General features: G+C 53.7%; 4 protein-coding genes across 4 annotated transcripts; 2 read left to right on the plus strand and 2 right to left on the minus strand.

The window, feature by feature from the left end:
• The first annotated feature begins 4816 nt into the window (after window positions 1-4816).
• On the plus strand, window positions 4817-7712 carry PHACADRAFT_205354 (uncharacterized protein). Its single transcript, XM_007391686.1, has 19 exons — window positions 4817-5171; window positions 5227-5273; window positions 5328-5389; window positions 5441-5453; window positions 5503-5522; window positions 5573-5739; window positions 5798-5844; window positions 5902-5948; window positions 6011-6187; window positions 6235-6511; window positions 6569-6624; window positions 6678-6788; window positions 6846-6877; window positions 6938-6962; window positions 7024-7045; window positions 7101-7205; window positions 7260-7291; window positions 7360-7441; window positions 7498-7712. Exons 1-19 carry the CDS (start codon window positions 5058-5060, stop codon window positions 7637-7639), a joined length of 1578 nt encoding a protein of 525 aa, XP_007391748.1. The 5' UTR covers window positions 4817-5057; the 3' UTR covers window positions 7640-7712.
• Window positions 7713-7983: 271 nt separating this feature from the next.
• On the minus strand, window positions 7984-12953 carry PHACADRAFT_86001 (uncharacterized protein; the record flags this gene model as incomplete). The annotated part of the gene is given in 17 exon segments (XM_007391687.1): window positions 7984-8365; window positions 8413-8694; window positions 8752-8995; window positions 9040-9178; window positions 9230-9369; window positions 9419-9609; window positions 9662-9747; window positions 9802-9917; window positions 9970-10090; window positions 10110-10111; window positions 10137-10335; window positions 10386-11786; window positions 11856-12100; window positions 12153-12355; window positions 12411-12487; window positions 12543-12620; window positions 12669-12953. 17 exon segments carry the CDS (start codon window positions 12951-12953, stop codon window positions 7984-7986), a joined length of 4191 nt encoding a protein of 1396 aa, XP_007391749.1.
• A 1580-nt stretch (window positions 12954-14533) lies between these two features.
• PHACADRAFT_136523 (uncharacterized protein) lies at window positions 14534-17854 on the minus strand. The gene is made up of 16 exons (XM_007391688.1): window positions 17304-17854; window positions 16906-17248; window positions 16564-16854; window positions 16446-16506; window positions 16268-16396; window positions 16157-16217; window positions 16005-16047; window positions 15813-15953; window positions 15669-15752; window positions 15528-15611; window positions 15431-15471; window positions 15266-15370; window positions 15187-15221; window positions 14956-15128; window positions 14850-14902; window positions 14534-14797 (listed from the first exon to the last, which is right to left on the minus strand). The coding sequence occupies exons 1-16, from the start codon at window positions 17335-17337 to the stop codon at window positions 14700-14702; spliced, it is 1776 nt and encodes a 591-aa protein (XP_007391750.1). The 5' UTR covers window positions 17338-17854; the 3' UTR covers window positions 14534-14699.
• A 162-nt stretch (window positions 17855-18016) lies between these two features.
• On the plus strand, window positions 18017-19688 carry PHACADRAFT_205357 (uncharacterized protein; the record flags this gene model as incomplete). Its single annotated transcript, XM_007391689.1, has 7 exons — window positions 18017-18176; window positions 18267-18328; window positions 18380-18450; window positions 18499-18733; window positions 18784-18917; window positions 18974-19486; window positions 19536-19688. The coding sequence occupies exons 1-7, from the start codon at window positions 18070-18072 to the stop codon at window positions 19686-19688; spliced, it is 1275 nt and encodes a 424-aa protein (XP_007391751.1). The 5' UTR covers window positions 18017-18069.
• Between the last annotated feature and the right edge of the window lie 31 nt (window positions 19689-19719).

Below are 19719 nucleotides of genomic sequence, written 5' to 3' on the forward strand. Positions count from 1 at the left end.
GGCTATGGTGCGAATGTGTGCTGCTCTCGTCGCGAAGTACGTTTCATGGTCTAGAATGAAGATCCTATCCCCTTCTTCTAGGCAAGCCTCCGGATCGCTGGGCTCCTCATGATCGGCATCAATATCTATTAATCGGGCTGCGTATTTGCAGGTAATCGGGCACCGATCAAACTGAATGATTTGCTCTTGCCAATCGATAGATGGGTTATGAATCTGTAACCACTCGTATCCAAGGAAGATTGGAGTCTTCCCTAGATTGGTAACTGCGAAAGGAAGTCGCTCTACATGGTTCTGAATTTCCACCCTTAACTCAACGAAGTCTGTGATAGCGCCGCCGGCATTATGCGTGCCATCTGCATTATAGACAGGGACCGGTGATGGCAGTTTCTTTGTAGCGATGTTGTTATCGCGGACAAACTGCGCATCAATTGAAGATCCAGTGCATCCTGTGTCTAATAGCGCTTTGACAGATAAGCGCTGCTGCGTGTCCAGGGTGGTTATGATCATTGGGACATCCATTTGTGTCCCCTTCCTTCCTCGGATAAACCGGGGTTGCTTTCTCAATTCATTTAAGAAGTCTATGGCTTCTTCTTCTTTCATCTGCCTGATTTGGTTCATACAGGCTTCGGAGGCATCGACACTCTTCTTTGAGTGTACCCATTTGGTCAGCAATCTAAGCGCCGAGGCTTCTTCGCTGATTATCCATTGGCGGATCCAAGCCGCTGTCCAAGGTGTATGGCGCTGCCATTGCGTAGATTCGGTCTGATGTTCTGGTGTAGGCAATAATTTTTTATTCGGGGGAATTAAGCAAGAGGGTTGTGCCTCTCCGCGCCGCTCTGCGGACGCCCCTTTTTGTGGTATATACATAGGTACACCGAACCAGGAACACAGATAGTTCATGAAATTCTTTTCGGTCAACTCGGCTACGCACCCGGCTGACCGCTTGCAAAACCCTTCATGGCCGCACGAATTTCTTCGTGAATTGCCTTCTTCCAGTCGAATGGTTCTGCCGTCGCGGCAGGAGCTTCGTTCAATGATGCGAGGGGTGTGAACGTGTTGGTGGTGGTGACTGCCGGGGTTTCCGCAGCTCGCACTTGTTGAGCTTGTTGCCGATTAGGGCAATTCCGTGATATGTGACCCTGTTGGCCACATCGGAAACAAAGACCCTGGCGTCGTGCTTGATCTAAATCCATCGGTTGTCCCCTTCCGCCGAATGTGACACCTGTCCCGTCGCGACGTGTCTGGACCGGGGCGTTTGCAGTAGGCGCGGCTACGCTAGCCTGTGCTCGTGGTGCACCTTGTGTCTGCTGCTGCCGAGGTTGGAATTGTCCTTGCCGCTGGGACTGTGGGTTTCGCCGACGATATTGCTGCTGATTTAGGTCGATGCGCGCGACCCGTTGTTTGTAGAGCGCGTATGTGGCAGGGAGTTCTTCCGATGAATTGTACAGAAGCCGAATGATATCGGCCCTGAGTGCCTTTTCTAGAAACGATTTCAACTCCTGGAAATGTGCCTCAAAGTCATGAATGTTTGCCTGGAAGGCGCATAATTCAAACTTTGAGAAGAACTCCTGCGCTGACAGCGCTCCCATCTGCATCGCCTGTAAACGGTCATAGGCTTTGGCTTGCTCGTCGATTAGGAAGTGCCTGTCTAGGTCTTCCCATAGTGTCTTGGTAGTCTGTATCACGGAGTCTTCGTCCGCGTCGTATTTCTTCATGAATGTGGCGACATATTCGCCCGCGTGTCCACCTTTCATGTACGACAGAATCATAAGGACTCTGTCGAATTGCTCTGGTAGCCGCTTCCTCTGCGTAACTACATAGAGTTTCATTTGGGTCTTCCAAGCAATGTACTTGGATTTCGTGCCGTCAAAGGCGTCTGGCTTCATCGCGCTTCCATTGAGGAGCGCGGCGCTATCTTGGTTCTCGGCCATCGCGCCGGGATCGGATGGGGACGAAGGTGGAGTGGGAGAGCGTCGGGAAGGTGGTTCCGAGGCTTCTGAATCTTCCACCGCTTCTTCTACGGGGTTTGGCGGGCCCTCTGGTGGAGCTTCGGATTCTCCGAGGGCAATTGAGCGAAGGTGGTCAGTGACCGATTCGAGAGTATCCCGTCTGGTTCTGGGTTCTGAACCGGATGCTACGGATTGTGGGACTGCGAAGGACTCGGAAGGTGCTCCTGTGGGAACTCTTTGTAGCAATTCTCCACGTAATCCTTCTCTACACCGGGAACAACGAGTACTATTATCTGAAGAGTGTGGACACGGTTGTTGTACGCAGTATCTTACGTTATCGCCGTGTAGATAGATGGATGTTCCGTCTAGTTCTCGGTGTACGTGTCCTCTACAATCACAGGAGGGCGTGGTCATAGGGTGTCGGGTCCGTGAAGCTTGTCTTGCAGCAACTCTGGGACCAATCGTGTTGGAACGACCAGATCAGAGGTAGAATTTGCCAAGATAGGGAATTGGTTGGTGTATATACGGAACTTCGAATTTTACAGTTCTACGATATAGTTCAAAGCCCCAAGAGAGCAATTATGTCTCTCTCGGTCCGACGCCCGGGGTAGGGATCGCCGATACGAAGCTTTGTCTCTTTTCCGACGCCCAGCCTCAGCCGGTTGCCACGTCGTACTCAGGATAACCGTGTGCACTGCGCAACACGTTTAGCGCCAGCTATGGTAGGCCGGGGCACGAATCCAATACAAACACGACCTGGTCGAGCTCCAACGAAGCAAGGGATTACCAGGGATCGGATAGGGAAGTGGTTATGTGCAAGTGCACGAAAAAGGGTTCCCGGGGTCTTGATGCGGTAGAGTCGATAGGGTTAGGATTGGGGTGAGATTTCGGTTTAGATAAATGAGATGGATCGTCGTGTGGAGCTAGGTGATGGTTGGTGTGAGAGTGACGAGGATCGTCGTAGGGCAGTTGGTGGAGACTCGAGCTAATGTCAGCAACTAACAATCCAACTGGACTGAGCTACGACAAAGCTGAGGAGACAGACGAGAGGAGAGTGAGTGAGGAAAGACCAGCTCGAGTCTGGCTTGTTATTGAGCAGTACAGGCTCCTTATATACATGTCAGACTGAATACCTAGAATATCCTACAAATATACGGAGGTGTATAGAAAGTGAAAGAATACCATGGAATCCGGGAGAACCATCCGGATTGTGTAATATTCATGACACCACGGTGGGGCATAGTCATAATGCAGACAGTAGCGTAGGCAGAAGAAGTAAGAAGTACTTAATCTGGCACGTCGTATATCTCTCGTACTATCTCTCGTACTATCTCTCGTACTGTTGAGATATGACCAAAAGTTCAGGTCACGGTCATGGGGCCTCTGAACAGGCCGAGGTTGAACTGGTGGTCACGGTCACAATAAGCTGTTGCGAATCCGTGACTCCGGCGCTTTTCAATATATTCAGTATTTTTGCTCGAATTTCCGCTTTGTCCTCAGGTACGCAGTGTGCGGGCGAGGGGCGCGAGAACCCTTCTTAAGCTCAGCTTAGAGTTCAGCCCAGTACGCATGTGCTTCCGACGGCGGCCTTGCCTGATGTGGCCCGCGCCCGCCTAGTCACGGTTCGGTCACTGAATCGAGGTCACGGTCACGAAGGCCTGGCCTGTTGGTCGTATTGCTACATTGCTACAGTATCTTTAACCAGACGGCCTGAAAGTAAGTAACCGGTTCCTTACTGTTTGTTAACCCCTTACACGCCTTGTTCCCAGCCTTGCCCTCTATATATCCAGCGCTACATGCCCCTGATCGACCACCTGTTACTTCCGCTTACCCCACCCACTCCAATCGTTTCAGCCTGCAGCTAGGGCGCTACGCTGGCCGTCTCTGCCTGACGAGCCGCCGCAGGCGGCGAGAACCAGAAGGTCGCTTACGGACTCGATAGCTAAACACATATGTAAATATACATTTTCGGGAGCCTCACGAGAATGCTACCTGGGTACTGGCCAAGCAATCACCAACCACGATGACGCCAGCCTCGAGAACAGCCGCCACGAAAACAGCTGCCGCGACAAATTAATCGCGTAGCGGAGCGAAGCCATAGATTGTTCTTAGTCAGCGACAAAGACTGGCGACGATGTCCACGATCGATTCCCACAGTTACGCATTTTTTCATGATAGATTCAGCGCTTCTTTACAGATCTTGCTCGATCCACTATCCCCACGGGGTCCCCACGGGGTACCTTTACAGCAGCAGGGAATATTTAGAGCTCTTGTTTAATCGTTGAAACCATCCAGTTCTGCGAGTGTAGTCTATTTTACTGCCCCTTCTAATTTCTCGTATTGTTCATCGATATTCTAAAACTTACAGACGCCTGGAAACCCACAGGGACTCGTAAGTGGTCGTCCTCCGACTACGGATCTTGTCACGGCCCAACTGTTCAGGCATCTGCATCAGACGCGGCGAACTGCAGATATTCCGAGCCGGTGTGCATCCGTAGGCATCGGTGCTCGGACGGATTGCAATTCGTGCGATGCTAGCTTGAGAAATTCTTGCTGCGTACGGTCATAAGATTGGCTCTGCTGGCTGAATGTATTTCAGGGACAGGGAAGTCTCACCGCGGATGGCCGCTGGACGAAAGCGATGCTTAGTAGAGCTCGCGGCCCTCACGGCGTACAACCTCATCACGAGCTGGTTTACACGGGCGTAGAGGGAACGCATGAACCGAGTCTTCCCCAGACGGCACTGGCACGGAATCCACGAACTGGGCGCTGTATTCCCACCACTTGTGGGTCCAACCACCTCGGGATAGTATGTGTGCTTCTCGTCTTCCTAGTGTGCCGTGACGCATTAAAACCCGCACCAATGACAGGTGTTTGACAATAATACAAGCTCAAGCCGTGCGCGGCGTCGCAATATTGCTAGCGGTATTCTCTCCAGGTGTGCCTGCGGAGCGCGTGGGCCCCAATATCTCGGCGTAAGATGGCCCTGGATGTCTTGATCTGGATGCTCACCTGAGATTTGGGCCGCTCCTATATCAGGGATGCAGGGTCTTATGCACAGAGCAGCCCTTTTGCACCGATAAGCTGTCCTACCCCACCTCTGCGGGCATGTTGCGCACGGACCAAGCACCTATGGAGTCCGCCGACCATGCGAAGAGGAAAGCTCTGACCAGGAAAGTCCTTTGGAAACTGGATACTCATGTGCTCCCTGCGCTAGCTTTCGTATGTAACCTCCGCTTGCCCTGCTCGCTTGTTCTCACGACACGCGGCCCCTCAGCTGTGGTTGGCCAACTTTATCGACCGGTCGAACATTGGCAACGCCAGGTATGTTTAAACGGTTAACGACTACAAGAGCGTTGATTGACTGTCGTTTGCCAGCATTGCCGGCCTACAGACAGATCTCCACCTGCACGGTAATCAATACAACACCGCGCTTGCAAGTACGTAGATCAGACTTTCGTGTTGCGCTAACACTCATTGGGGTCGTACAGTCTTCTTTGTCTCGTGAGCAGTATCTGCGACATCGAGCTATGTCCTACTGATATCTGGTCAGATACATCATTGTTGAAGTCCGTGAGTGGCTCGTGCCTTACCTATTCTTATCACGCTAAGGTGCCCACCAGCCTCAAACTGGGTTTTGAAGAAGATCAAGCCAAGTAGATGGCTGCCGTTCATTGTTGCCATATGGGGTGTAGTCACGACAATGACGGGCGTGATCCAGAATTTCTCTGGTCTTGTGGCCATCCGTTTCTTCCTTGGGATGTGCGAAGGCGGTCTTCTTCCCGGCATTGTTCGTACGGTCCTGTTCTCTAACCCGGCCATTGCCTGACACCAGTATGTGTTTTTAGGTCCTCTATCTCAGCACGTTATATCGGCCGCATGAGTTGCAGCAGCGGTCTGTTGTGTTATAAGCTTTATTCCAGGCGGTGTGCCAATGAACATGTCTTTACAGGGTTGGCATATTCTATGCATCAGCATCCCTTTCTGGTGCTTTCGGAGGTAACTATGTCTACTATATGATTAGCGTATCTCCTTGACTAACTTCCGTTTTATTTATCCAGGTCTACTCGCATCTGCCATCCTCAAGATGGATGGCGTGGGCGGTCTCGCGGGCTGGCGCTGGATATTTATCCTTGAGGGGATCGCAACCGTCTTGATTGCTATTTTTTCATGGGCGACCATGCCTGCCGACCTCTCATCTGCGAAGTTCTTCACAGATGAAGAGAGGGAGTTCGCCCGTGAGCAGTCTCACTTGTACGCGTGGTGTGATGCTGATGTCACGCAGTCTGGCGATTCCGCGAGGCGCACTCCGTCGTCACTGGTGCACCCCTGTCTGAGCCTGCACAGAAGATCAACACAGAAGGCGATGGCGATATAGATGCAGAGAAGGAGGGCGAGGTCCGTATTGAGAGCCAACCACCCCAACCTGTCGCCGTTCACCAAGAAGATGAGCTGTTCGAATGGAGGGAGGTAATGCGAGCTGTGCTGGACGTCCAAGTCTGGTTAACGGCGTTCGCATACATGGGGATCATTGTCAGTCTGTACAGCTACTCGCTGTTCATGTGAGTTTGGTTCCATCTTTGTGCGTGTCATGCTCCACCTGAGACTCGCACGCGCAGCCCAACCATCGTTGCTGGCCTCGGTTACACAGGAGAAGAAGCGCAGCTTCATACAGGTATATACTAATTGGTCTTATACATGACCATGATGCCTAACGGAGTCTTTAAGTGCCCCCATACGTGCCTGCTGTCGTTTTCACTGTAGTAGTAGCGTTTGCCAGCGACAGGGTGAAAATGCGTGGACCTTTCATGCTGTTTTTCCTTCCCATTGCAGCAGCCGGTGAGTAGAAATTCTCGGATTCGGTTCCAATTACGGTTTCTCACTCAAAGCATCAAGGATATATCCTGGCTATCGTCGCAAAGGCGAGTGTCCATGACAAGTGCGCGTGGGCTGTTGAATACTGCGCTAACCGAGGGACTTGATCGCAGACGAATCTGCAACGATATGTCGCCGGTACGTAAACTCAGTGACAGCCTGCTCAACTACACCGCTAACAACCGTACGTGGCTTACAGTGCATCTTATTGCCACTGGAATGTAAGTCTCAGACGAACCGCTGAATAATTCGTCACGAATTTCATGCCCTTCCCAGCTACCCTTGCGGACCATGTATCCTGTCTATTCTTCCGAATAATTGCGCTGGACACTACAAGAAGGCTACAGCGGTGGCATTGCAACTCGCCATCGCCAACTGCGGGTAATTACTAGTTCTTTCTCCATTTGGGCATGCTCGCTCACTGCTTGCGTGTAGCGGGTTCGTCGCGACTTTCGCGTACACCTCCGGTAAGGCATGGCGTATGCTGCGTCAGTGCTTGTCGCTAACTCGAAGTGCTTTACTTTTCGCTTCGCAGACCAAGCACCCCAGTACAAGACCGGACACAGTATCGTGCTCGGCTTTGTCGTGGCCGCCTGGGTCTTTGTGGCGCTCAACGTGTGAGCATCGAATCGGGATATTTCAGCTCTTCTAATTCAGCTAACAACATCCGCAGGATATACTGCATGTGGGAGAACAAAGCTCGTGCCGACGGCCGCCGTGACGGGCAGATTGAGAAGTATCAGGAGCTGTGGGACACCGGCAAGACGAGGGCGCCTATCGGCGACCGTTCACCATCGTTCCGGTTCATTCTGTGACCTGTGGTCCCGCGTTGCACTCATTGTATTATCACGCTCCCATGACATCATGCATTTTGGCTTGTGGCAACGAGAGAGTCATGCTCAATAGCGAGCTTCACTTGAACCATCGTTCTGCCGAATGTAAAGCCGAAATGGCATTGGGATGACTATGCGATACATGCGAGCACTGAACGAATCAATGGGTGAGTATGAGTGAGGATGTGAGGATGGGATCGTCAAAGTCATGAGGAAAACGCGAAATAATTTATCAGAATAATAAATCAATGAGCGATAATGGAATCAGACATAGAATCTGTAGCTCCTCGTAAGCACCACAGAACGTAGAAGAGGTGCGAAGAAACTCACTTCTTATTGATCTGCCAGAGAAGCAGGTTGAGGTTGAACTTGGCAAGACCGTTGAACAGAGTGAACGATGCTTTGTTTTCATACTGGGCCTGAAGCAGTTCCTCCATCTTGACATCGGCATAAGCAATTCGGTTGGTGAAGCCGAGGGTGGTGTTGAAGATCTCGATGGCGAAGACGCCGACGTTGTTAGATGATAGTACGATGTCGAGCTTGTCGAATTGGCGAGGTGAGTATTGGTCGATAGAGAGCAGAATGCCCTTCTCGTAAAAATGCTGGGCGCTGTATTTATAGGAGCCAAACTGGGGAGTCTTGCCCGACTTCTGCAAGTCACGCATATGGAAGAATTGCTTAGTGAAGGGCAGAACAAATCGCTTCTTCCTGTGCATGGGGTCAGAAAAGCCTTACGATACGATGCAGAAACGCACCCTTTGCCTCGCTGCATAGTCTGCATTGCAGCCTCGACATAGTTGTGATAGCTATCGATCTGCTCCTCGTAGTGCTTCTTGCGCACCCCAAGATCCTTGAGTGCCCCTTCCATGCTATCCTTCTCATGCTGACGCTGTATCCGGCGGCGGTTCTTGCTACGCACATCGCCTGCGATGGCATTTAGAACGCCTTGATACCCATCCGCACGTGATATCAACTCTCGCTTCTCGAGCTCGAGGAGATAGAAAATAGCATGGGCCTTGACTTCTCGGAACGTCATTCTATGGCGGCGTAATGTCAGGGCCATGCTCAAGTGAAGGAAAAACACGAAGTCTCACGCTCGAATATCCTCCAGGCGGTAGGCATCGTCAGCAGGGGTCGTCGACGGCATTCGGCGCTGTTGCTTGTGCTGCTCTTTGTCCATCTCTTCGAGAATAGCTTCCCAAACCAGCTCGTGCTCGTCGGTCACGGGGTGCATCAGAGATTCGACCAAATCTTTGGCTGGCTGCACTCGCAGAATGGCCAGAACGGCTCGTTTGGCCTGCATCCAGATCGCTTTCTCGTCTGCGCTTGGGTCTAGGCCTTTTTGAGTAGGGGTGACAGCAGCGAACGCCTATGTTTCACACCTTTGACATGAGCGAAGCGATTTGTCAGCTGCAGTTCGATGGCAGCATCACGCGCATCATGCAATTCATCGTTGCCGAGGTGCGGCACACCATCCAACTCCTGCAGGATGACGCGCAGCGTATCTTCGCGCCCAGGAGCCTGCGCGTATGTCAGAAAGATGTTGGTTGAGATACCATGAATATCACGCACCAGCTCATCCAAATGTTGTGACAGAATTGTATGCATACCGTACACTTCATTTGGCGAAATGAAAATTGATTTGGGCTGAACCGTTGCATCTAAAAACTCGTGGGCATGATACTGGGTCTCGGCATCGGGAACATTTGAAACTGCAAACGGGTGAGCTGCTATGATAATTAACCATCGTAGAGGACATACCTTCAAATAACCACGAAGTCATCTGCTGGATTGCGTTCCTGACGTAATCATTTACAGGAATGTAGTGCGGATTGTCATCGCCGAACTCGAGGCCATTAGTGATCTGGGTAAGCATTCGAGAGACTTGAGCCAAATTCTTCCGCGTCTCAACATTGATTGTCTCTGAAACGATGTCAAAAGTCTCTGGCGTCCTATATACGAGCGGTAAGAGATAATTGAGTCGAGTTCAGTCAATGAACTTACATTATAGCCGGATTGATGTAACGATAGTACACCAGTCGCGCAACACAAGCGGCATACACTTCGTCAGGCGCGTCGGGGAACCGTTCCTATATGCGAACAATCAGTCACACAAGGCATTGGTTGTTGTATTATAGACGTACTTTCAATAGAATGAGCGTTTCGCGAGCAAGATACCGCATACCATATGGCATCCGGGCAGTTGATTGAGTCAAGGCCGTGACGAAGAGTTCAGTCCACCATTGAAGCAGTTGCAGGTCTGACGAATTTGATTGAGCAATCGGCTCCCAGGTTGAGATAAAGTGTCATACGTCTGATGTATTCGGCCCGAGTGTCAGGGTCTTGCAGAGCTTCGCGGAACGGGATGTTCTTAGGCAACTCGCTGGGCTGTCCAGATCGAGTCTCAAGCAGATCAATCTTGTTCCGGTAGATCTGATACTACTTTCAGGACAGCTACCAAGATAGTGTATAAATGAACTTGCAATGCTTGGATCCGTTTGGAGATCAATTTCGTTGCCCGACTCCACAAGATTGCGGATTGCGCTTTGGAGAGTTTCACGAACGTAGACCGTCTGCTTGGGTCGGATGTATGGGATGACGAGGCTGACGAACATGGGGTGTCCCTTGATCACGTCCTCGATTTTTGCCGCCGATTTGATTTCATCCTGTATTGCAGTCTAGGGCAACCATCAGCACGGGCCAAAGAACATTCTAATATGATGCGTACCTGGAAGAGCTTCAGGAGCAGATAGTCTTCTCGACGATCCTGTCCATAGCCAAAGAGTGTGAGTGTGACACGCTCGACAAGCTTTCGGTTCTTCTCGAAGCTCCTGTCAGAGGTAATTCGAGTAAAGATCCGCGACAAGTACTCTGGCCTGGTCTGCAGCAGATAGAAGAGCTGCTGGTAAAGCTCGAGCTTCCGCTTCGCAGCATGGTCCAGAGTGCTTGGTCCAGCGAAAGGATCGCCGTGAGCAGCGAGCACAGATGCTCGAGCAGTATGCACTGCAGCGCTGTCAGCCCCGCGCCTCCGAGCCTTCAAGAGCTCCTCAAAGCTCTTGACATTCTGCACGACAAGGGCAATCTTGACATCCAAGTCGTCTACCTCAGCTTCGAGCGCTTGATTCGCGCGGATGCGCTTGACGACCTCTTGACGGAGGCGCTCTACCTTCAGCTCCTCTTGGAAGTCCGCCTCGGAGTTGTCGAGAAGGTGGACGAAGTTCTTGATGGTGTCCACCGTGACGTTCGTGCCCATGGTGAGCTGACGGTATTGCTCACGGGTCTCCTTCGCGCGGAAGAGCGACTGGATCTGGATGACCTTGTTCAAGTTCTCGCGATAGTGCCGCATCTTGGCATGAAACTTGCGCCGCCGCATGACGCCGCGCAGCATAGCCTGCAAGATTGTAGCAGCAGGGTAGCTTTGGTGAAGATAATCACGCCAAGCGTAATAATCCATGCGAACCAAGACGCCCCGTAAATGGGACTGGATGCCAACGACGTCGGGCTCAACGAATTCCAGCTGCTTGCACTGTTCCTCATGCTTCTTGCGAGCCAAAGCGGCGCGTGCAAGGGCCTGCAAACCGCCAACAGCTTTAATGACCGTGACCTGAGACATGGCCTTCCTCATCGCCTTGTGCTTTCTACGGACGAGGCACCCGCGTGCAACAGCTTGGAAGGCGATAACGGATGGAGTGACCTTCCGTAGACCCCGGATAAGCGTCAAAAGACGCTTTCTTGCAAGGTAGGTACGAACTGCCGCCTGGATGCGCACTACAACGTCGGTGGCGTCGTCCAACTTGGCCAACTGTGCTCCAATGCGGCGTCGGATGAGAACACCCCGCACTTGAGCTTGAAGGGAAATGAAGATATCTTGGAATTGGTCGACGTATGCGAGCTCGTGACCAATCCTTCGCCTCGCCAGCACTCCGCGGGCATGTGCCTGGAGCTGAATGATGGATTTGAAAAGCACGGGGGCGCCAAATGTCTTCTTCACCTCATTGTGTGTCTTCTTAGCCAGTCGAGCACGAGCAAAGGCTTGCAACTGGATGACAGCTGGTTGACAGCTACGCATTGCTTCCAAAAGCTTGCGCAACCTCCGACGCTGGATGATACCTCGTGCTTGAGCCTGAACCTTGACGATGTATTTCACAGAGCCGTTGACCTGTCGCAAATGAGCACGCCAATCTCGGCGAACGAGCACTCCTCGAGCATGTGTTTGGATGGCAATCGCCCAGTCCTCGGAGTTAGCATGCTCCTCTCGTTCTTGATGTAGATGGGAACGAATGAGATGACCTCGTGCCAAAGCTTGCAGCTTGAGAATGTGGCGTTCTGCAAGCTTGATGCGACCTTGCTGGGTGGCTAAGGCCTTCTTGGCAAGAAATCTTCTCGCAACAGACTGGCAAGCGATGACAGAATCCTCGTTTTCACGAAGTAACCGCTCTCGACCTGAGGAGACCCGTCAGAGATAGTCCCATGCAGATAAAACGTCCATGCATACGTTCGTACTCCGTCTCCTCTTCCTCTTCGGGCTCCTCGTTGATCTCTTTCGCAAGCTCACGCTTGACGCCCGCGAAGTTGGGCATGGCCACGCCGGAGTCTTTGAGACCTTTGTGCGTCATCTGTAGCTGATCATCGGAGAATTGCAGCTGGCCAACGAGGTCTCCGATGCGCTGAGCTAGCCCTCGGCGCGCAAGAAGGTGGCTATTAGCACGTCATGTCAGCTTCATTTTCCGACCACGCGCAAAGGGCGACTGACCTGAGCGCATGGATACAATAAATGACCTTCGGGAAGTTTTTCTTTTCGTACAAGTCGGTCAACTCGAAGATGAAGCTCTGGAAGTTGGCACTTAATGATCCGACACGAGCACGAGCACAGCGGAGATCTTACCTCGGGTAGTCCGACGTGCCGCACAAAGTTGAAGAAAATGTTGATGTTATCAGAGTGCCGGAAATCCAGCTTTGGAGCCTAGACCACGAGGTCAAAATACACCACAATTCAGATAAGGGAGCGTACCTCGTATATGCGGCGTACGACACCCTCGCCCTGGAAGACGCGCACAAGCTTGGCCAAGACGACGCCGTCCCTCATACGCTCTTCCATCTCCACAATGTCGAACGAAAGCTCTTCTCCCAGGCATCCCTCGATCCACTGCTTCGCTTCTCCAATGTGACAGAGGTACTCGTACACCTGTAGTAGATGCCGCTGAACGTCTGCCCAAAGGCCTCTCGTCCATCTCGTCGCGGTCTTAGCCTTGGGAAGAGGCGTCGCTGCTGCTGCTGTTGCAACTGCAGCCGTCATGTCTCGCGACAGCCGGAGCCGGCCACGCATGCCTGCGACATCTTCGCCTTCGCCCACGCCAAATGACTGGTCGCGTGGCGTGCGGGGCTCTGTGAAGGACAAGCGGTTGCGTTCGCGAGTTTCGCTTTGTGTGCGCCTCACGCGTTCAGCCCGCCGTAACACGGCTTCCTGAGGTGTAGGATCAGGAGGCCGGTCTTCGTCCTCCTTCTGGTCCTCCTTCTGGTCCTCAAACTCGTCGTTCACCTCCCCGCTGGCGATACGAGGAAGGTGGCGCCCCAGCCTGCGACCGGCAGTCAGATGTTCTGGGAGCCTTGAAGTCCCTCGGCGCATGTATGAGCTTTGATATGGTTTGGGCGACATCGCGGATGAGGCAGAAGTTGACGCGGAGCTCGCGACGGACGAGGAGGCATGTCGTTCTGGAGGTTCCGGGGTCGTGTGCGCAGAGGTGGTTTGTGAACGAGGGCGGATGCCAACGGTGTACTTGTCGGGTGAGGGTGTGGAAGAGTACAAGTTTCCGTATAATGAGCTTGGCCGCCGGTGCACTTTGCTGGTTAATGAGGCGTCTGAGAAAGTCCGAGACGACGTAGATGTGATCGACGAAGATGATGTGGCGTCCGAAGCAGTCGATGAGCCTGTGAGCGTCGGATCGAGAGCGTCAAGGGCGCGGGCGCGGTGGAACTTGGTCGTTGCCGCTGCCGGATCGGGCGCATCATCGTCGCGGAGCGCGTACTGGCTGTACCGTCGCCCGGACGTATCTACCGGAGCAGAAACAGGGAGACGGATGCGGTGGAGTTCGGAAGCAGATGGCGATTCGTCCGGGCTCTCGATCGTGACCCCAGTAGTGTTCGGCGAGAGAGGTGCAGCGATAATCGGCGCAGGCACCGACCACCGTTTCGGTACAGAGGGCGTCGGGACCTCGATGTCTGGTATGCGTCGGCGGGAAGGTGTGCGTGCGAGCAGGTCCGCATAACGCGCTCTGAAGCTCGCATCTGAGCCAGGTGCCAGGCTATCTGTGTCAGCGTCGAGCTTGGCAGACACTGGGGACATGACCTCGTTCTCTGGCACAGCCTCGGTCCTCAACTTCTCAGCCTCAAACTTCCCCCTCACTGCATCCAAACTCTGACCGACGCGATGCGTTGGCGTCCAGCGTCTTGTTCCGGTAGGGTTGGTCAGAATGGTATTGGCGGCCTGCGAGCTCGCTCGGGATAACGAGCCTGCACGCGATGGTGTGCCTTCGAGCAGTCTTCGTTGGTAGGCGGGGAGCGGTGCCCGCTCTGAAGAAGAGGGCTTCTGTCCTCCGGTAAACGAGTGTGTGCGGTCCATGGTCGTAAGAGTCGTGAGGTCGTGAAATGGTTGGGTATTGCGGTATTTGTATGTCAGACCAGAGTCATACACGACGCAAATATGTAGACAAAGTCCAGGAGAGCAGAAATGGAGAGCAGCCGCTTGGACGCGGTCCCAAAGTCGTTCAACACGGTGAAGAGAGAGTCTTGCTCGATGTCAAGTCAGTGCATGGGCGTAGGGCCGCTGAATGGGCGCTTATGATTATCGCACAGCATCCGTTCACGGCAGGCTGGTTTGGGCAACCCAAGAACGAAACCGCATTAATTACTAAAGACGAGTATGAACGTGACACAAATAATTACATTTAGCTGGCCACATGGCCAGTGAAAAGTCATCAAGGTCATACATAGGTATATGTAGAGGCGGAAGCCAAAAAAAAAACTTCCCATCAAAGTCAGGGTATCACAGCCGCGCGGGTGCTTTGGCTTTCCGTCTCTCCCACTCTCGAGCGGCAAGCTTACGGAGCGGGGCCTTGATAATCTTCGCTGAGGGTGTAAGCTCTTCAGGAAACGTATTGAGTCTGGGACCAACATTCACAGCACTGAAACTCACCGAAAGCCTCGTCTTGTATAATAATCATCACGGGGACAGCGAAACGTGGCAACCTTGGGGGGCCACTATGATATGTGCAAGTAATCGCCAGAATATTTGGACTCACTTTGTTCTCGCAAGCGCAAGAAGCTCTGCTTCCTGGACCTGTCCGTGGTATGCTGGCTTCGTCGAGACGACGACAGCAACAAGTTCGCCGAGCCTCTCATCGGGTACGCCTACCGCGGCTACCTCCGCGAGGCGTTCATCGTGGTATAGCGCATCTTCTACAGCTACTGATGCCTGTTGTATGCGGCGGCATAGGCGCAAAAACTACTGATCAGACATGGATTACACTCACAATATTCTCGCCTCCGCGGATGATCATATCTTTGACTGTTCAAAGAATCAGTTAGGTATCTGAAGAGAGAGAAAAACACCTAGCGTACTTCGATCATGGACATACAAGAAACCTTCATCGTCGACACGTCCGAGGTCTCCGGTTCGAATCCATCCATCCTCGGTGATCGTCTTAGCCGTTGCCGCTATAGGAGACGCCCCTCAATACCCGTACAAGCGATGCACAACTGGCGGGAAGGGCGCACCTGCATCACCCCAATAGCCCCTCATGACGTCTGGACCTCGCCTGCTTGGAGAGTCAGCCGCCTCCATGCCCGCGGACCAAGTGAAGGGTTGTCTCACAGCCAAATCTCGCCGATCTCGCCTGTGCGCACGGTGACACCGTCTCGTACCACTATCGCGTCGTTGACTGGACATGGCAGGCCCCTTGTGTGGATGTTAATCTGAGTCCGAGCGCAGCGGCCAGACTAAAGTGCTACCTACACGCTAGTCGGTCGCGCCACGTAGTCTTCTCCCGCAATACCGACAGCAATAGAGTTGGTTTCTGTCATGCCATATGCTTGGCTCCTGCGCATAGTCTCAGGCTGGAAAAAAAATCACGCGAACCGATATAATGGAGGTACCCACAGAACGGTATTGGGGAACGCCGTCTTGGCCTTGTGGGGCAGCACTTGCGGGGCTGGCGCACCGCCAAACAGAAGGGTGTCAAGCGTAAGGCCATCGCTAGCCGCTGCCCTGTCGACTAGATCCGCCACCATGGACGGGACGCTGGCGCTCACTGTTAAGTCCGCGGGGGCGGCTGGATCAAAAACGACGCACCCTCCTGCAACCCTGACGTTCTCCGCCTGGATCAACCTGTCGCCTATGGTAAGACAAAAGTATGATACCCGGGAGACGCAGCCGCACGGACCTAGCCGCTTTACGATCGATGAGCGATGCCGCGGCAATGACTGTGGCGCGCATCAACGCACCTTCAACGGAGTCCCACTTCCGCACCAAAACAATTTTATTCCCTGTAGAAGTGGCAAGCATCTGCGCGAAGGCTGGTTTACGTGGCGCGGTCAGGCTGGGGAAGCACTCACCGAAAGGCTTGTCAAGCCTGTTACGTGGAAGAAGGGTACAGAGACCAGCAGCCCCGATTGCGGACCTGAGGGAGCCACCGATGCGCTGTCCCCTCGCCTAAGTGCTGCACGGCCCGCCGCTGCGGTAGCCTGACATCTGTTTCAGCCGTGTTCGCGAAGATGAATGCATCACGCCCACATTGCGTATATTCGTGAGAAACTGGCGCTGCGTGGACAGAACTCCTTTTGGCAACCCCGTGCTGCAATACGAAGGTTTTGAGAGGGGAACACGTAGGCAGAGAGCCTACAGTGCGTACGTTCCAGAAGTGAATATGACCGTCGCGTTGTCCTCAGGCTGGATGTCGGGGGAGAGAGCAAGAGCGTCGTTCGAGCTGCTCGCGCTGGACCGCATTACAATCTGCCAGAGCTCTATACCTTCCCATTTGGAACTACGGCCCGGGGCGTCAAGAACGACGAATCCATTGGCTCCGCCGTCACGCAGCCTTGGCACCGCGTGGGCGATTCGATCCGCGCGCTCGGTATCGACAAGCACCAGCTTGCAGCCCGTATGACTCAAGCAGTGCACGAGCGGCTCGGCAGGCAGCCAACTGGAGTTAGGTCGAGTGAGTGGATATCTAGTGTGACTGAACCCTACGTACGCATTCACGAGGACAGATACGGCGCCCAGAATCTGACATGCCCAGAAGGCCACAAGGTAGTCTGGAAGATTGCGTGCGCAGATGCCGACTCGATCGCCTTTGCGGATGCCGTACCGCTGATAGAACATAGCAGCCGCCTGTAGAGATCTGCGGTACACCTCGTGGTAGGAAGCCCTCTCGTCGCCGAAGACGATGTAAGTCGAGTTCTTGTACTCCGAGGCAGCCCATAGCCAAAAGCTTCGGAGCGACGGCCAGAGATTCTTGTAGACCCGCTGTACCCTGCCGTCTATTATACGCGTCTCCATCTCGTGGGGCATTCCAGGAGCACAAAGGATCTCGTCGCCTGCGACAGCCTATGAATACGGTGCATGCCAGTTCACTGGGGTGTGTGTACGTACATTCTTCCAGCGTACGCTTTGGTTTCCAGCCCATGTCGTGCAGAGAGTCCGAGATTCAAGGAGATTGGTGTGAGGTGGACGAGCTCTTCCCTGACCAAGGTGCGGTGGTGATATACCAGCGGCGGCCACTTCAGTAGTCTCCGATTCTAGTATTGGGGACCAGATAGGGCTGTTCGGATTTACCTCAGTGGTGTGAGCAAGAGCGCGGTGATGCAACATGTATCGACTCCGTATGGTAGTGGTGTGAGCCCGAGGGCAGCTAGGGACTCGGGAGCTGGGATAGAAGGCCCTGTTCACATAGCGCATGGCTGCATTTCCGTGCCTTGAGGCTCAAGTCCGAGGAGATACGCTCTCTGTCGTTGACCCGGACTGTCAGAGCTTGTCATGTCTTTGACTGGGCGTTGCGCTGCGTCTGATGGAGCCAAATCAGCGAAACGACCACCCTGAGCCGCCGGGCTTCGCGCGGCCTGTAGCGGTGGATTCGGGTCTGCCCTGGGCCTTTCTGCGCCCTGCAGCCGCCTGGGGATGCGGTGAGTGCGCGGATGCCATGCCAGGGTCCGCGTGGGCCCTGAAGATGATATGCAACACACAGTTAAAATGAGTGGGAGAATCCCAGTCCAGCCCGCCGGGTTTCCTTCTTGCCCCTTCCGCATTGGTACATCAGGTGCTGCAAGCGCTCGATACATGCCGGCCGCGAGGCCGCCAATCGGCATCTCGCGCCGCAACGCGCACCTCGAGCTTGTCCTCGAATTCGGCAAGTCGCTCAATGGCCTCCAACCTCGAGTCCCTCGTCTGCTCCCTCGTACCTGGCGCAAGGCACGACCACCGTCTCAGGGACGAGCTCGTCGCACACTGCAATGAAATTGTAAACAGGTAAGTCGCTTCTCGCTCAGTCGCGACCGCGGCATGCGCGTGGCTCGGTACGCGTCCAGAGCAGCAAGCCGTGTCTGAAACCGAACACAGTCATATAGGCCAGAGCAACGAGCCGGATATCGGTCATTTAGCTGACTCTATCAAGCGACATCGTTCGTGCACTCTATTATTCTCTGGATGCTTACTCTGACCCATGTCGCAAGTGCTGCGTACATCTCCGAACGGCGTCCCTGCCTTGAGGTTCTCGAACCTGCTGGCGCGCCTACTTGAGCAGGTGAGTAAGCTCTTGTGCTCCGTAATGACTCATCTTCATCTGCCGTAGCCGGTCCTCTCTAGGAAACATGCCTCACTGTCGTTCCTACACGCCCTGGGAACGACCCCAGCGCCGTCGACGCGGAGTCCTGCGGCTTTGCCCGTCTTGACGCTGCCCCCTCAACCTCGTGCTCCGTCGCGACTCAGAGAAACAGCCCCCACTCCGGCACAGTCTTTGCCAGCTGCCGGGAGGCCGAAAGGCAAATCTAGGGCAGATACCCTCCGGGAATACCGAGCAAAGATAGGTCAGTTTTTGACATTTGTGTGAGATGATGTCCATTAACCTCTCCCTTAGACCGCCAGCACTTACCGGAGAGTGCACTTCTTCGCGACACGCTATACTTGCTGCAAGGCATCTCGGGAAAGCATGTGCAATTCGCGTCGATAAATGACCCCGAATCCAATCAGCTTATTTTCAAAGACGACTCGGTAGGTCCTGCGCATTCAACATGTGTGTCCGTCGGTCTAGTCTCACTGTGTCCTAGCGCCATATTATACCCCCGCCTACAAAGGCATTAATTCATCGCTTGGCTGAAGTCGGCTACCTCTACATTCGAGTAGACTCGTTCGTTCGGGAACGGGAGGGCAAGGCCGGAATTGGGATGATCGAGCAGAGCCTGTGTCACCATTTGCAATCCCAGCTAACCGAGTACTACAGGCTTATCGCGGTCCTCGAATCGCAGATGTCCGCGAACCAGAGTTCCGAGGACATCGCGGAAGGCGAGGCGGCGCCAAGCGTGCGCGAGGAAGAGACTGGCCTTACGTTGAAACGTCTGGATGTATGGATCCAGGAGTGGCGGTTGCGAATGCGGATGATGAGTGTCTGCGTTGAGGGCGCCCAAAGTTCGCCCGCCTCTCATGATCCCCCACGTGCCATCATGCTCATTTCGCTGTACTCCGCAGACACCCACGGTGGGGCTCTGGTGAACCTCATACACGGCTACACTGACAACGGCGATCCGTTCGTGCGCAAGTTTACGGACCAGCTGTTGGAAGAGGTCGGTTGCTATCGGCGGATATTGGACAGCTGATGACGAACTGCCGCAGGTGTCGAAACCGTTCTTCGCGACGTTGCACAAATGGCTGTTCTCTGGCGAGCTGAACGACCCATTCTCCGAGTTCTTCGTGTCCGTCGACCCGGGGCTTCTAGTTGGCAATAGGCCTCCAGTTGGCGAACAAAGTGGACCATCTCTGCCATGACGATTCTGACTTTGTGCCACTCGTGGTTCAA

This window comes from Phanerochaete carnosa (assembly GCF_000300595.1).
Source record: "Phanerochaete carnosa HHB-10118-sp unplaced genomic scaffold PHACAscaffold_2, whole genome shotgun sequence".
NCBI lineage: Eukaryota > Fungi > Basidiomycota > Agaricomycetes > Polyporales > Phanerochaetaceae > Phanerochaete > Phanerochaete carnosa.